The 16610-nt window shown below is 36.6% G+C and overlaps 1 protein-coding gene across 1 annotated transcript in view; it reads left to right on the forward strand.

Moving 5' to 3' along the window:
- The window catches only part of St8sia4 (ST8 alpha-N-acetyl-neuraminide alpha-2,8-sialyltransferase 4), a 92847-nt gene that overhangs the window by 29945 nt on the left and 46292 nt on the right, over positions 1-16610 (forward strand). The window contains exon 4 of the mRNA XM_004625419.2: positions 14423-14716. Within this exon, the coding sequence (XP_004625476.1) occupies positions 14423-14716 (294 nt within the window). The remainder of the gene's footprint in view (positions 1-14422; positions 14717-16610) is intronic.

A 16610-nucleotide genomic window follows, 5' to 3' on the forward strand; every position in this document is an offset into this window, starting at 1 on the left:
TCTCTCTCTCTCTCTCTCTCTCTCTCTCTCTCTCTCTCTCTCTCTCTCCCTGTTCTTCTTAGAAATTCTCCCAAAAAGTTTTCATCTTGAATCCTTGTCTTGGACCTGGTTTTTCCTTTAAGGGTTTTTGTGTTTTTTCAATAAAGAATTTGCTGTATTGGTAAAAAAAAAAAAGAATACAGAGGAGGGGTCAGCATAACTATTGGTAGATATCTAAATGTTATGAAATCTTTTTGTACTTATTTCTAAGTGCCAACTCTTCTTGAGAATCGATTAGATTTGGGCATACTTCTAAAAATCAGAATGACATACATACATATCAGCCTTAGAATTTTCTGTCTCTACCCTGTTTTGGAAAATCACGGATCTGCTTGCAGCAAACTCTGGTTACCTGAAAGGAGTATAACAGTGCAGCAGATCGCATTTCTCATTTACACATAATTAATTCCAGTTTCAAAGATTTTTCTTTCAATTCTGGTCTATTGAATTAATTAACTAGTTAATTGCAGAGACGGCTTCACACCCAAGGCCTTCTGCATGGTAACCAAGCACTCCACTAGTAAAGTCTACCCCAGTCCAATTTTGGTCCATTTTTACTTAGTACAATTTTAGGGACAGTTAAAAAGCAATTATCAGTGTGATACACATTTTGCAGTACATTATACTTTTTCCTTAACTCCTCTCCTGAAACACATAATCTTCCAACACCTTTATGATGAAATATCTTTAACATTTCTAATGGAACCAACATATTAAAATCAAAACAACTGAAGCGATTATACTGAGAATGAGATTCAGTACCCAGCTCCCAAAAGGACAGCTCAGGGTCCACATCCAAGTGGCAGTTCTGTTTATTTGGCTTTAGTCATCACAAGCCCCTGTGTAATTGTGGATGTCACAGGTGAAATTGTCCACTTTGGAGTGCTATGATAATGTCTGCCTCCGCAGCCCTTTGCAGCATCAGCAGTAGTCCTAAAAAATTGAGAGATCAAACGCCGCTGGAGCAATTTCTCCACACCTGCACACATACAGAATACACAGGATAAGCCATGTTATTGTTGTGCTTAGCACTGCTAATTTGTCAAAGACATCAAGCATGGATAGGTATCGACACTTGTCAGAGTTTGATATGTAGTAGAATACAGATTTAAGTACTTTAAACCACAGCAATGGAAGCAATTAGTTCCACCTAAGAAGTCATGTAATGTGCAGCAATAAATAGTAGTTCTCAATTTGCAAATCAGATATGCTCCTTTCAAGTTGAGGGCTAGAGTATTTCAGGTCATTCCAGGCAAAGACACCACCATAAACACAGAATGTAGCTAAAAATGGACGTGAAGTAGTCTAATGTCTCTTGCATCTATTATGGCCAATGGAACGTACAGAATAAATATTTTGAAAAGACTGGGATTAACTCAAGGGAGTCCACATTAAGACTCCTAACTTCTGTCACTGGTTAAGATAGCAACAAAGGGCTGGAGAGATGGCTCAGTGGTCTAAAGCACCTACTTAGAACAAGCTTAGCAAAGCATTAGGGACTGCGGTTTGATCCCCCAGCACCACATGCCAGCCCCGCCCCCTGGTGGGCTGAGCTGGCCACACACACCACACACACTCTCTCTCTCTGTCTCTCTCTCTGTCTCTCTGTCTCTCTCTCTCTCTCAAATAAATAAAAATTAAAAAAAAAAGATAGCAACAAAACCAAACCTGCGCTTTAACAGCATAAAATTGACTCTCTGAAACAGAGAAGTGGTAAGGTAAAGTAGGATTTTTTTATAATTAGAAACTTATAAAGCAATGTCTTTCAATGTATTTTTATCGAAAATACGTAGTAAAAACACACACAGAGGACTGAAACAAATTTTCATCAAGTTATATGAAAGGGATACTCTCATTTTCCATTATAAAACATTATATTCTTTTTCATTCTTTCAAAATTGCTCATCAGTGAGGTCAAAATAATTCATGATATACCAGTCAATCTAGCTAATTGTGCTAAAGTTAATTAGGATATTACTGTGGTAGTAGGTCCAATGTATATGATAATGCGATAGCTGAGAAAGTATCATTAGGAACAGAGAAGAGGGAATGAATTCTGAAAAAAATTGTGGCAGTGAATTCATAGGGTTGTATAGTGAATCAGGTGAGAACAGAAGTCATAGGGATCAGGACTTTTCAAACAAGTCAAAGTCTGAGAGTTTCGAGTAGATTGAGAGCAAGCCTCCTATTTCATGAGTGTGAAGTTGCCCTGTTCTGTCTGGTGGCATCAGAAGCAGTTTTTCTGCAATCAGGTTAAATAATTTCCTAAGTGCTTGGTTGATGTAAGGGTGCCTAAATCTTCTGAACATTTACATATATTTTGAAAAGACTCAGTGTTAAATAACTTCTACGTACCTACCTGAGAAAGAAAGTGTATTGTGAACCTCGGGTTAAAATTTCAAAAAGTAGAAATTGAAATTGTAAAGAAGTAAGATTGCAAAAATTGTAGGAAAGTATTCTTGAAAATGATCAATCGAAACAGTGATTAAAGGTTTAAAATATTTCTTGAATAAGACAACTAAATATGAAAGCAGAGTTGCTGCGACAAGTACGAGGCTGCCATCCCGGAAGGATGCAAACGTCAGGGATGTTTCCTGCGAGTTCTGCAGTGATTCCATAGTGTATTAATTCCTTTCCACATCATGTATTAACACCATGGACCATAAAGAAAAAACTGTGCTTTTCCCGCCTTTGTTCTCTAGGACGGTTGATTAAAGTACAGCAATCATATTCTTGAAGATAATTTTCTTCTTCTTCATGCACAGTATCATTTTTAAGGATATAAACTCCATGCTGAATCAGTGCTTCCTATGAAGCAGTAGTAACTGCTCTCCAGCCACAGGTCAGTGGCGTACTGAATTTCCCTGATGATTACGGCAAGAATGCCCCTGCGCATCCTGAGAATTCTTGCTTGGTTCCCCAATCCGTTAAATTCCCCAACAATGAAGTTTTACCCAAGAAAATGAACAGCAAATTCTCAACAAGCACCGCAATTCTATCTTATACCAGCTCTAAAAATAAAAAAGAGCTCTTTTTTTAATTACAAGTTAAAGATTTAGTGGATATACTTGACATTAATATTATATGTAATTCTAAGAAACATGATGTTTCTAATGATATGAATAAATATTAGTCTTCCTTCTGTATATATGTCCCAGTTCACTTTTGAAAAAACAAAACAATTGTGTATTGGTTTTTAAGAAACTGTGATAAATGGGGAAAATACTACATCACATTCAAGTTATTTTGACCATTTATACAGCAAAATGACAAAATTTTAACGTTGTTCATGAACACTTAATAGGTCAAGACTTGTAGAAGTGTGTGCATTTTAAAAAACTGTGGATTTATTTGTTCCAACAGTGAAAGTAGTTTGAGGGTGTAATCAGGAATTATACTGGCTTTTAACTTCCACTGTCGCACATGTTAACCACACACCTCAAGGTAATCGCAAACCCTCTGTGTGCACCTTAGCGTGTGCTTTTTCAAGTATGTGAAATAAAGAAATTAGCTCTGAGTGCAGAGATGAAGATTAAATGTTTATACTTCGTGTGTGTGTTTGTCTGTCTGTGTGGGTATTTGTGCATAGTGGGCATATGGTGTTTTTTCTGAGACTTCTCATGAATGCTAAAATCTAAGGTTGCTCAAGTGATTTGTAGAAAATAGTTTTGCATACAATCTGTACTCATGCCTTCCACATGCTTTAAAATCATCTCCATATAAATTGTACTGTACAGTATAATATTAGCTTCATGTTAATAGTTGTGCTATATTACTTAGGATATAATCACAATAAAATGCCCATACATGGTCTGTACAGACTTCATTTAAAAAAATTCAAAATGAAATTGACTGCATCCTTGGAAAGAGTATCTACTGTAGCTAGGCATGGTGGTGCATGACTAAAATCCCAGCACTTGGGAGGCTGAGGCAAAAAGACTGTCATGTGTTTGAGGCCAGCCTGGGCTGCATAGTGAATTTGAAGCAAGTCTGAACTATGTAGGGAGATCCTGTCTCAAAAGGAAAGGAAGTACCTAAAAGGAAAGTACCTACTAGGCCAATGAGGTAGCTCAGTGGTCTAAAGCGCCTGCTTAGGCAAGCATGCAGGGACCACAGTTAATTCCCAGCTCCACATGCCACACCAGCTCTCCCCCCAGGGTGGGCTGAACTGGCCACAAAAAAAGGAAGTACCTACTATATACATCTACATATTGTGTGTGTGTGTGTGTGTGTGTGTGTGTATAATACATATATATGTGTGTGTGCATATATCTTACAATTTTATATAATATATGTGTGCATGTGTGTGTGTGTGTGTGTGTGTGTAAATTTTATAGAGGATAGTTGACATTTTTTAATTCCTTTACAAATATTATGATAAAATGAAGATAGCCTCTTTGGGACATTTTGCAGAAAATATATTTCAGATTCATTAGTTTTATTTATGGCAATATCTTTTAGTTTACTCTTTGAAAGAAATTGTGTATGCTATGTGAAAAACATATGGCTGGTCATGAGATTGTATTTTCAACTTTATTTCTTCTAATTTTAACAATATTTTCCTGACCATATTACTAGTATTTATTGTGCATTCAACTGGTAGACAGTGGAGCCAAGATGAGAAATTAGAGTGGACTAAGGAGACTACCCGAGAGTGGAGAAAACCGACATAATCATATAATTATTACCCAATGTGATGAATTCCATGACAGAGATAAATACATGTGGGGTCACCATTGCCTCAATAAAGATAAAATAGTTCTTGTTAAAAAAAAAAAAAAACAGGAATACAATTGATAATGCTTTGCCACTCTGCTTTGAAGGGCCAGAGAATCCATCCAAGGAATGCTAGATCTTAGGGATCTAAGATTTTCAAAGGCAACTGAGGTAGATTCTAAAAGACAAGATTTTAGATTTCATTTACTCAAAGGCTTTTGGACAATAGTGATCGCAAGCTACAAAAATGAATGACTGACCAGAGAAGCATATGATTAGACAGTGTAAAGCCTGGTAAAGCTGTACCAAAAACCTTGGTAATGTATAATTAAAATTTAGTAAAACAGGTCAAACTGAGTAAGAGGCAATCAGATTAAGTAAAAGGGATCATATTTAGATGGTATGAAATGGGTTGATGAGGCAGAGCTTATAAATAAGGGAAATAAGAAAGAAAGGGGGAAGTGTAAGAGGTCCCTTAGATATTTTTGTGTTGATAACAGCAGGGGTGATGTGGCATAGTATTAGGAAATAAAAAAGGAATTGGTTTATGTAAGAGAAAACAGTACAGAGATAGTGGTTTCCAACTTGACCCTGCTGACTTAGAGGGACTTTGGAAGTTCAGCAGCTAGAGCTCACCAAACAGGGCAGGCTGGAATGCAGATGTCCCTAACCACCTAAAGGAAAGGGCACTGTAATGAGTTCCTTTAAGAGGCAACCTGTGGATTGAAGAGAAGAAGGATTCTCCTATGCCAGAACTCTAGATAATGCTAGCAAAAATTAATAAGAGGTACCCAGGCATGGTGGCCCATGCCTGCCATCCCATCTTGAAAGGCTGAGGCAGGAGGATTACTACGAGTTTGAGACCAGCCTGGCTTCCAGAGTGAGCTCAAGGCCAGCCTGAACTACGTAGTGAGACTATCTCAAAACTATCAAAACAAAACAAAATATTTGATGTGATTAACTGAGCATTTATTGGTCTTTATGACTGTTTGACATTTGACTGAGCACTCTGGATGTTTGAGTAGAATGCATGAATGTGGAAGGGAGCCGAGTTGTTCACTACAAATGAAAACGAAACAGACAGATTCGTTCTTCTTTCCCTGGGAATACAGAAGTAGTCTAGCCAGATATCCCTAGCTGTTGCCTTACACAGCGAGAAACAGGTTCACATGGGAAGGTTGAGCAGTGCCCCAGCAGGGACTGGCAGGAAAGACCTTGTTAGGTACCTGCCAGATTGTCAGTGGGCTGAGAGATTTTCAGGTTTTTTTTTTTTTCCCACTCAGCTTTCCAACAAATAATTTCTTCTAATTTAATCATAGCTGTTTTCTGGGTATGGGGACGAGAAACCCCAAGAGATAAGAATAGAAACAGGAGACACGCACATCGCTGAAATTCCAGAGGAGAAAATGAATGTCAAAGGAAGTCAAGTTGAATTCGGAAGATCTTAAAAATTTGATGTTGTATAGAGCAAACATGGACAAAATAATATTAAGTTGAAATATATTAATTCTCCGGATAATACTGACTTTAACTCTTTAAAGTTAAAGATATTGGACTGGGGAGATAGCTCAGTAGAATAACCACTTGCCTGGCATGCTCAGGGTCCTGAGTTCAAGCCCTGGTACTACAACAAAATAAAAAATAAAGTTAAAGATATTAATGAGATGTGGTGGCACATGCCTAGAATCCCAGCATTGAGGCTGAGTCAGGAGAAACTCCATGAGTTTGATGCCAGCCTGTGCTATGCAGTGAATTCAAGGCAGCCAGTACTATGCAGCAAGACCTCGGCTCAAAAACAAACACAAAGTAGAAACTAAAGTTCAACCTGTTGATTCCCACGAAGTAATTAGTGAGCACTTGCTATGTGTCTTACACAATGAACATGCAATGGTGATGGGACAAGTTGGCTTTGTATACTAATGGGACCTTCATGCTGTTGCCATTTCGGAGTTGGTTGTCCTTTATAAAGATGTCAAATCCCAGCTGGACAGCAGCAGTTAAAGCCCCCCTTGATTACAGTCCTGCATTGATAAATGGAGGCTGCTTGACTTTGCTGCTTAATATTTGTGAAACCTTGTCTGGAGGATGTCTTGTTGTTGTTGTTGTTGTTGTTATTGTTGTTGTTGTTTTTTCATTTACTCTTCCAGTTCTTGTCACCTTGTCTGCTATTATTTTTATACTTTGTTGAAAACTAAATGCCAACTTCTAACAGTAACTGCACTCAAAATTAAGTAGACTCCAAGGACAAAACTGCTAAATTTGAATTTTGAGTTTAATTTAAAAATGTGAATTTACGAAGAAACACTCTTACTATAATGATTCTTTCCTATTGTCTAGGCTTGCCTCTGTTGGCTGGCTTTAGTAATTTAGCATAAAAAATTGGGCCTTTTTCTTTTATCCTTAGCTGAAAAGCAAGAATAACGAATTTTAGGGCTTTCTATCATCCATTACATTGTATCAAAGAATATATTTGTGTATTATATGACAGTATGTTTGAATTTTTTTTTAAAATAACACTGTGCTTCTTGTAGTCTCCTGTTGGTTTGAGAGAATTCTTTCATTTTATTATTCTTTTCAAAACTACTTTCATTCCAGTACTAAATATTTGGAATATGTTTATTCCAGTGGTAACCTTTATGACTTGTACATTTTTAATAAAGAAATCCACATAAGAGAAAGAAAAAAAAACTCCACCTTTCAATCATACCTACCCGTATAACTTTATGGCCAAATTTTCTGTATTATTATTGTTGTTGCCATTGCTCTGATGCTTTTTCTGCATTTCCAAGGATTAAGTAATCTGTAAAATTTAAGAGCATGGATTTAAAAGCTGCCTCTATTTCTTATGGTTTTGTAGTCCTGAACAGTTACCAGGAACTCCATATTCTGAACTGTGGCAACATGTGGCGCTAATGCCTGTCATGGGCTTGAGGTGAGAATGCCATATGATGCTGCTGCAGGCAGGTGAGTTAGAAATGTTAGGGGCAGTCAGATAGGGCTGGGCCCTCAAGAGCCAGTGCAGAAGATGGGAGACCTTACAACTGGAGAGACAGGAACCTCTGCTGTGGACCAGGCCTCAAGAGAGAAGATGAACCGAATGCAGCCACGTACCTCCCTAGTGTTGTGCATCCAGGATTGCTATTCTAAACAGGCACCAATCATCTTCAAAAGGCCAAAAAGAGTCTCTAACCCAAACTCCTACTGGAGAAATACCCTGTCCTGTATTCATTCATATGTGACTGACTTCCACATTTGATCCTGATTTAATCAGTTTTACCTAAGCAATTGTACCTATAAGCTTATTGGTTAGCCATAGTTTTGTTCCACATCATGCCCACCTTATGAGTCTCATGTTTCCCACCTTAGACCTATAGCACTTTGTGGATTTTGCTCTATTAAAATCCCTAGAAAAAGCAGATTCCTTGTCAGCCCACTCGAATCCCCTTCTATCACCCTCTCAGACAAAAGCTTTCCTTCCCCAATAAATATATTCTGTTCTTAACCTCTGTTGTTCCCAAAATTCATTCTTTAATTTTAAAGGACACAAACTCACCCCATATACATTTAAGGATAAAAGTTTATTTTCCTATATCAATATTACAGGTAGAAGCACACTGGGTGCATAAATGGTCTCTTTAAAATTCAGACAGAGCTGGGTATGATGGCACACACCTGCAATCCCAGCACTCAGGAGGCTGAGGCAGGAGGATCATTGCAAGTTCAAGACCAACCTGGGCTACAAAGTAAGCTCAAGCCCAGCCTGAACTGCATAGTGTGACCCTGTCTCAAAACAAACAAACGAAGATGAGATAAAAGATAGTTGCAGGTTGGTCTCCATCAACCATTCAGGCCCTAACTTCTTAGAAACAAAGCCTAAATTCTAGCACCAGTGGCTTACTGTGTCAGACAGAAAACTTAGGCTTTGTCATGCTATCCCTCAAAATAATCTCCCTATTTGACTTGCCTTTTAATTTGCCTGCATGTATTTCAAAAGATTTAGAATCACAATAGATCATAAAAGAAAGAAAAAACATGATGTAAAGTGAATTAGCACAATCTGGTATGCATTATTAGCACAGGGAAAGGAACTTTGAAAGGAAATTTTATTTCTTTTAATATTCTCAAGAGCTTTTGATGCAGTAAAGCCTTATTTATATAAAATTTTTAATATCAAATATTTTTATTTTTTAATTATATGCCAGCAAAGTAAAAACTAATAACCTTTATGATTTTAGAGGGATACACAGATTAGGATGCAGACTACTGTACCCTGATGGCTATAACTGGAGATGGCAGAATACAGATGTGAAATTGGGTGTATTTTGCTCTTCAAAATGTCAGCCCCACTTGAATGAATATTAGGTGTATATTAATGTTCTAAAATGGAAACACAGTACATGAATTTCTTGGCTTTCTTCTTCCACCATTTCCTATTTCCCCCAAATTGAACCAGTTGAAATTATAATTGTAGAAAAATAGAGCAACAGTTCCATTTTTATTTGGTTAAAGAATACAAATGACAATCTAACGTATTTCTGGGTATGCTGAGTTTTGTTCTCTGGAAGGATTTGAATTACTTCTCTTTTTGTTGTTGTTGCTTCTAGTTTTGTGGATTTTCCTTGAAATTATATGACATTGTTCCTCCTTCCCATGGCTGTAATGTAAACAAACCTCAGTTTGTGGAAAAAATTCTCTTCTATTATTCACACAATTGTGAATTGTTTGTATTTATTTATATCAAGTTAAGGATTATATCCAGTTATCTTAACAGCAATCATAACATGAAGCTTGTGTGTTGTATTTTGTGTGTACACTGTATTTTATGTGCACTAAAAATGCAAATCTTCTACATGATTTTTCATCTTTATTTTTTATACTTTGTCTATTACATAATGGCCTACCACAATGGAATCTGTTTCTACCCCTATGCTTCAAACATGAAAAATCTTATCAAGTACCTACTTAATATTTTCCATAATATTTTGGAAATGTGTCCTTCAGTAGATCTTAGGTACAGATGCTGTGTTCTGAGGTATAGATGTTGTGCTAACGTTGCAGGTATTTAACACCCTTTATTTACTACCTGCTTAGAACTTTGTGAAATATATGGCAGTGTGATCTTGGCCTTGTTAAATGCATCTGAGGTTAAATTTTATGGGCAAATGATAAAGCATCCTTTCCTCTACATGCAAGTTGGTGTGTGAGATGAACATAGAGACGTTTCCCCTGATTCTGAAAGAAAACATATGTATAAACAGCTCCAATTAAAGCTCCCATCCTGAAGTCATTCTAAACTAGACTATGCTTTTCTTTTATAAATTGTATGCTTTGGAATGTGTCTCCTAATCACTGTGCCTTCAGCTCTTCAGCTAAAAGTGAAGGTCAAGCTATTCTTGACCTTAAGTAAAAATAATTGGTCTCTGATGCGCCTGATGTTTGTTATCTTCTTATCAGAAAAGTGAAAAGGTAATAGTTTGCATATTCCGGTTCCTTCTAGCAATTCTGAGAGTGTAATCAAAAGAAAAAAAAAGACAGCTAAGATGTTTTTTCTGTACCTTGTTTCTTCAAGTTGAGAAACAAAAATGAAGGAGACAGAATCAATAAACTTCATCAGGGAGCAGAAGATAGAAGAGACTTCTCTTACATCCCCCTTGATTGGTAAATGTCCCTCTTGTGACGAAGGGTATGAGTGATTCCAGTGTTAGTGCAGAGAAGGTACAATGGAATTGGCCAAAGGAATAGAACACATGGTGATTACGTGTCTGAAAATTGTCTGAATATTAACCAAAGTGGAAGGCGTGGTCTGTGTCCTACCCAAGGTCATTTTTTTTTTCATTTAATCCTTGTTAAATCTATAAAGATGTAACAACCTCCAGTTACCAGACACTGTTTTACCTCTGTATTTTAGAAGGCTAATTCTCTACCCAGAACAAAAGTATAAAGTACACCATGGAATCAAGCAATAGATGGTAAAGGAATAGGCCATATCTTCTTGATATAATTAGTAAAGCCTGGCAATACTGTAGATGAGATAGATCCTATAGTATAAGATAACATGGATAATTCAATAGCTAGTAAAAGCACCCTTAGCCCTAAAGATCGTGTTTGCTTTCTGAACTGTCAACAGAGGCCTGTTGAGTAAACAAGGGAGAAAACGCCTATTAACTTAGATTGGGCATGTAGAAGAGAAATACAGAAAATGTTGACAAATCTGGTACATATCCTGGGTGTGGAATTCTCTGCTCCTACAGCATTCATGCGCATAATAAGCATAACTTTGCTGTGAGTTTTAAAATTAGTGTCTTATGCAGCCCTGAAATAAATAAAAATACTTTTCATTAGGCCTATAAAGCATACTGAAAATTCATGGGGCCAGGGAGATGACTCAGTGGAAATAGCGCTTCCCTGGCAAGCGCAAGGTCCTGAGTTCAATCTCTGGTTCCACCAAAAAGAAAAAAAAAGAAAAAAGAAAAAAGAAAATTCATGAAATGCAGTGTGAGATCACAGAAGAAAATTCACGGGTCCAGGGTCCATGCTTGCAGGCAACAGGTCAACAATGGAGAGTCCTCATGACCTGATCACTGAGCTGTGTGCGGTAATCGGGAAATTTTGGTACCACATCTGATTTTGTGTGTATGTTTTCCTGGTTTTGATTTGTCAAAAAATAGTTTAGCACTATGAAAATTAATTTGAGTCAAAGCAATAGAACTTGAGTATTGTGGATTCAGCATTTTTGGCTTTCAAAGGATCTGTCGCTTACACCTTGCCCAGTCTTCTATTTTGTGAGGTTAGGAATAATATGTGTAATCAAGTATCTCTGCATAAGTGCTTGAGACACACTCTTGTTACTTTTGAATGTTATAACCTCTGGGAAGATTTTTTTGAAAGAAAGATGCAAATTGTGTGCTTGAGAAGGCATTTATATTCTTGCTCAGTCAACGCTCTTGCTGCCAGCTTTGCTCTCAAGCTCATAAATTTACTGAACTTGGGGAGTGCAACACAGCCGCTTGGTTATTCTGGCTTGCTTAAGTGACGTTCAGTTAATTACAGGACTAAATATGAGGCTTAGCCACAGAGTAACTCGCTGACCACTTGCGAACGTGTTTTTAGTCTTTCTTTCCAGTAAAATATACACCCGTCACCTCCCATGAAAATGACAAACTGGAATCCTAGACATCGCGCAGGTTATGTTTCATGATGTGTCTTTCCATCTTGTGATTTTCAGTGCTTTACCTTCCTTTGCCCCAAGCGGTCTGATTGAGCTATGCTTGAATTCACTAAACTTTACATGTGAATTGATTACTCTTTGATGTCCAATATCTCTCATAGTTTTTGAGTTATTTAATTGCATGGTTAGTTTGCCTCCTGGATCAACCTTGTTCTCCAGAAATATATGAGAAGCTTCTCTTTGATTCCCAGTGGAAAGCTCCCAACTTCAGCACCCAGTTTCAGCTGACGAACATTTTACTTCCTCCTAGAAAATGCTTGCCCAGATAATTGTACATCATCGTGTGTCCAATATACAATGGAGGTAGACTTCTAAATAAATGACAAGGAAATGTAGCTAAAAGTACAAAATAAGTAAAGTTTCTTTCCTGAAAAGAAAGATAATTTAGTGGAAGATACATTTTTACTTTCTTCGGCTGCTTTGTTTCTGATTTTTTTTTTCTGTTATAAAGACAAGGATTTCTTTTTAACAGCAAGAATCCTCTGAAAGCAGTTTCTGAGGATTTGTTGTATCAGAAAGATACATAGGATGCCATCTGCCCTGGCAGGAATATGCCAATTGTTCTGTTAAAGAGTATCTTTTCCATTTTGCATGAAGGAAGAAATATGTCTATAATAATAACATTCCGGAAACACCTTTCTCCACAGTACTGAAAGTCATGGTATCATCAGCTTCATTAGGATTTTGAATAGCTTTAATATTTGTATGATATATATATATATATATATACATTTCACCACTTTAATAATTGTTACATTCTCCACTTAGCATGAATCTCCCAAGAGATTGTTCACTTTAGCGGAGTGCTTGTGGAAAATGGTTTTTCAGAGAAGCCCTATTTCTGATATCATCAGGAGGGGAATTAAAAATATTCATTATTGTTTTAAATCTAGGGTAGAAGCAAATAATCTGTTATATGATAGTGAATGCATGCATATAAAAAGAGAGAAATCTTGAATCAAGAACATGTGATTTTTTTTTCTTTTTCTTGCAGTAGCTCACCCTAGGTAACAGAAATTGTTTAACAGTATGAGATGAAAGAGATTAGTTGCTATAGCTAAATGTTTCAAGAGATCTAGGAAGCAATAAGAAGTACTAATTAAAAGAGATAAAGAAGGATAAACAAGGCAGTATTCTTAATAGTAGGACACATTTTTAAATTAAAATTTAAGCTGTTTGGGAATTACTTAAGATGGCAACATGTATAGACAAAAGGAATGTGAAGATCTTTAATAATGAAATCAAACTTAATAACGTGTTGAAATAATAAACCTGCTGAACTCTGTTTCCCTTGATAAGCTAATAAAAGAAAAAAAATAAATAGAAGCTCCACTTTTGCATGTGTATATGCATGTGGGATATGTGTGTGTATATGTTCTCATGAAGGTATATAGTGAATATATTCAAATGACTTCTTCCAAGATAGCAATTGTATTTGCTAAAATCTAATTTTCATACATTACCTGATTAAAATCTGCCATTTTTACAAGCTAAACATAGTGTCTTTTTTAAGCTAAGGATTCTAAGGTCAGTGTTATGAAATCAAAGCATCATTAATTAATTAAAAATGAATTCAAGGTACTTTCCAATATTATCTTATAAGACAAGATTAGAATTGGGTTATGAGAGCAAAATCAAGTCAAAGCCCTTTTCGAACCTTGTGGTTCCAGTGGTGAGATTACAAATCACAAATCCAATTTCTCTTTATGCATGAGTTCCTTAAAGTCGTACATGGTTTTGCAATGCCCATAGGTACCTTGAGAATGCCAGAAAGACCAAGAAGTTTTAAATTTGATCTGATAGTAAAGTCTTTTTCGCATTAGTTACAAATCTCAAAAAGTCATATTAACGAGAATACCTTCATTTCACTTATTTCATCATTTAGTCTCACAGAAGCCATTATAAATATATTTGTGGAAAATGCTGTAAGATATTGCACTGTCCCCTGAATGTAGAAAAGCCAGATTTATTTAGGCATGTACATGAGGTTGTTGGAAAGTCTCGAGTGTAAGTAGCAACACAGGTTAGAAATCAAGTCCTATGTGTTTTAGTTATAGAGCGGCCTTTGGTTAGATTGCCTTTCTCATTGCAACGGGCCCCTCGTGAATTCGCCATCATAACTTCACTTAATATGAATTCACATCATGTGGTCTTATGAAGATAAATGTTAAGAAAATTCTTACATAGGATGATGTAAGTGGCAAAATGAACACTGTCCTGGGAGTGTGTATCTTATTGGAAAACAGTATTCCTTAATGCGTAGTAACTTAGTGAAACTGTAGGTTACCGGGCAGACTGCCCTTATCTTTTTTGTTTGTTTGTTTTTTGTCTTGGTGAAAAACATACTTGTCCCTCATTCTTCCTTTCCATACACACCATGTATGAGTGAATGTTTCATATTTATTTTTCATCTGTCCATTCATGTTTTTTCCTCTTCAGGTGTAATCTAGCTCCTGTGGTGGAATTTGCTGCAGATGTGGGAACTAAATCAGATTTTATAACCATGAATCCATCAGTTGTGCAAAGAGCATTTGGAGGCTTTCGGAATGAGAGTGACAGAGCAAAATTTGTGCATAGACTGTCCATGCTGAATGACAGTGTCCTTTGGATCCCTGCTTTCATGGTCAAAGGAGGAGAGAAGCACGTGGAATGGGTTAATGCGCTAATCCTTAAGAATAAACTGAAAGTGCGAACTGCCTACCCATCACTGAGACTTATCCATGCTGTACGAGGGTAAGTGACGGGCCGCTCTGTCCTTGGCACAGTACTGTGCACTGCACAGACCAAAGGGAGCTGCCTGAAATCCTCTGATCAATGTGATTCCATGTTCCAGATGGTCAGCTTCCTTTTGATCACAAGTTTTGCTTGTATATTTACTGTTTTAACTCATCTTTCTTGAACAACAGAATTATGGAACTCTGCCCTTGTTTTTGACTGCTTATGAACAAATTACTGGTCTCCATTTTTGGTGTTAAAGAGTTATAAGAACCTATGGTGGAACTGACAAATTTAGAATTAAAAACTGTGACAGAAATGTAAAATGGCTAGTGGGAAATACCACAGAAATGTGTAGTTGGTAAATGTATTTAAGGAACAGTTAAGTCTCATCTGTGTCTAAGAAGCCTAAAGGTATGATATAAGGTTGGCTGAAATAATGTGCCTTAAGTAACAGATGTGATTATGAATGAAATCAACATTTCCTTTTTAAGCATAAACTTATGAGAAAAAAACTATAGTAAAAAAAAATCTTTATTCCTAGAAGAGTCAAATGATTAAAGTCCAAATCTAGTAACACATAGTTGTATTTAAAATAGATAACCTGCACATAAGCAATGATGTGTTTTTATTAAAAGTGTATTCAGTGGAAGATGCTATACATAGAAAAGTAATTAAGATTCCATCAGTACCTTTAAGATATGCACAGATTTTATGGTAGAAAAAATGGCATATACTACTCTTGTGACATCATAAAGGAAGACATTGTTAGGAGTGTATTTTTTGAATTCAGAATGAAAAGCAAAACATGAAATAGCAACAAGATTGAAGCAATGGATTTTTGGTGTATGAGGATCCAGCTGGAATTATATAAAGTTAGCAAGAGTGAATTTATATGAACTGTTATGAAATTTTCCAAACAGTGACTCACTGTGGTGTTTGGGCTGGCCACCTGCTCCTGGGCTCCAGCAGCTCAGTGTTTCAGCCTGGTGAACATCACGTCAAGAGACAGGCGCTACTACTATACCTGGCTCAGATATCCTTAAACATAAAAATTGTGGGTGCTTTAAGTAATTTATCTATACTCTTCTTCATTTCCCATTATTCACTTTTCTTCTACAGTCATTTAAATACAAACTACTTCCCTAAGCCCTAGATGTTACAGGCCAATGAACAACAAAAGCAAACTCCTGCCCACTCTCATAGCAAATGATATGCTTTCGTTTGATTGCTGTGGTTAGGTATTTTTGACTGGATGGCTATTGAGTTTTCCAGAAAGAGCATGCCTTACCACCTTGCGGCTCATGTATTTGCATAGTCCTCCCTTCAAGTTAAGGGATTGAGTTCTAAGACATTGCCAAGGACGTAAAAGTAGCTCCAGTGTCACCTATCACTTCAAATGAGATGGAAATTTGTACACACGGTGTGTCTGAAAGGCAATTTTATTTATGGAACTATTGAAACTAATACATTAATGCATGCAATATTCTATTTCAACATAAAATGCTCTGAAATAGAATAGGAACTGTGAATACTGATAGTGAAGATGTATATGAAATGAAAGCGAAAGGCAAATTCCCCAGAGACCTGTTCTTAAGTATCTACTTGATATCTCTTTTGATTTGTCTCTCTGAAACCCTGGGGTCAATGCAGTCTGGCAAAATAGTTTCATATCCTCTGTTTGATTACTGGAGTTTTTTTAACTATCATGAAAGCTTAGGACACCAGTAAATACATTTTAGGATGGACCTAAACCCAGTGCTAAATATCCCTCCCAAGTACTGCAATTAAGATACTTGGTCCTATTTTGTCACTATATAGTAAAGAAAGTGTAACTACTCACATACTGATTTAGAGATTTTTTTTTTTTTTTTTTTTTTTTTTTTTTTTGGTGGAACCGGGGATTGAACTC

The sequence above is a fragment of the Octodon degus genome, unplaced genomic scaffold, assembly GCF_000260255.1.
Source record: "Octodon degus isolate 3935 unplaced genomic scaffold, OctDeg1.0 scaffold00009, whole genome shotgun sequence".
In the NCBI taxonomy this organism is placed as follows: Eukaryota; Metazoa; Chordata; class Mammalia; order Rodentia; family Octodontidae; genus Octodon; species Octodon degus.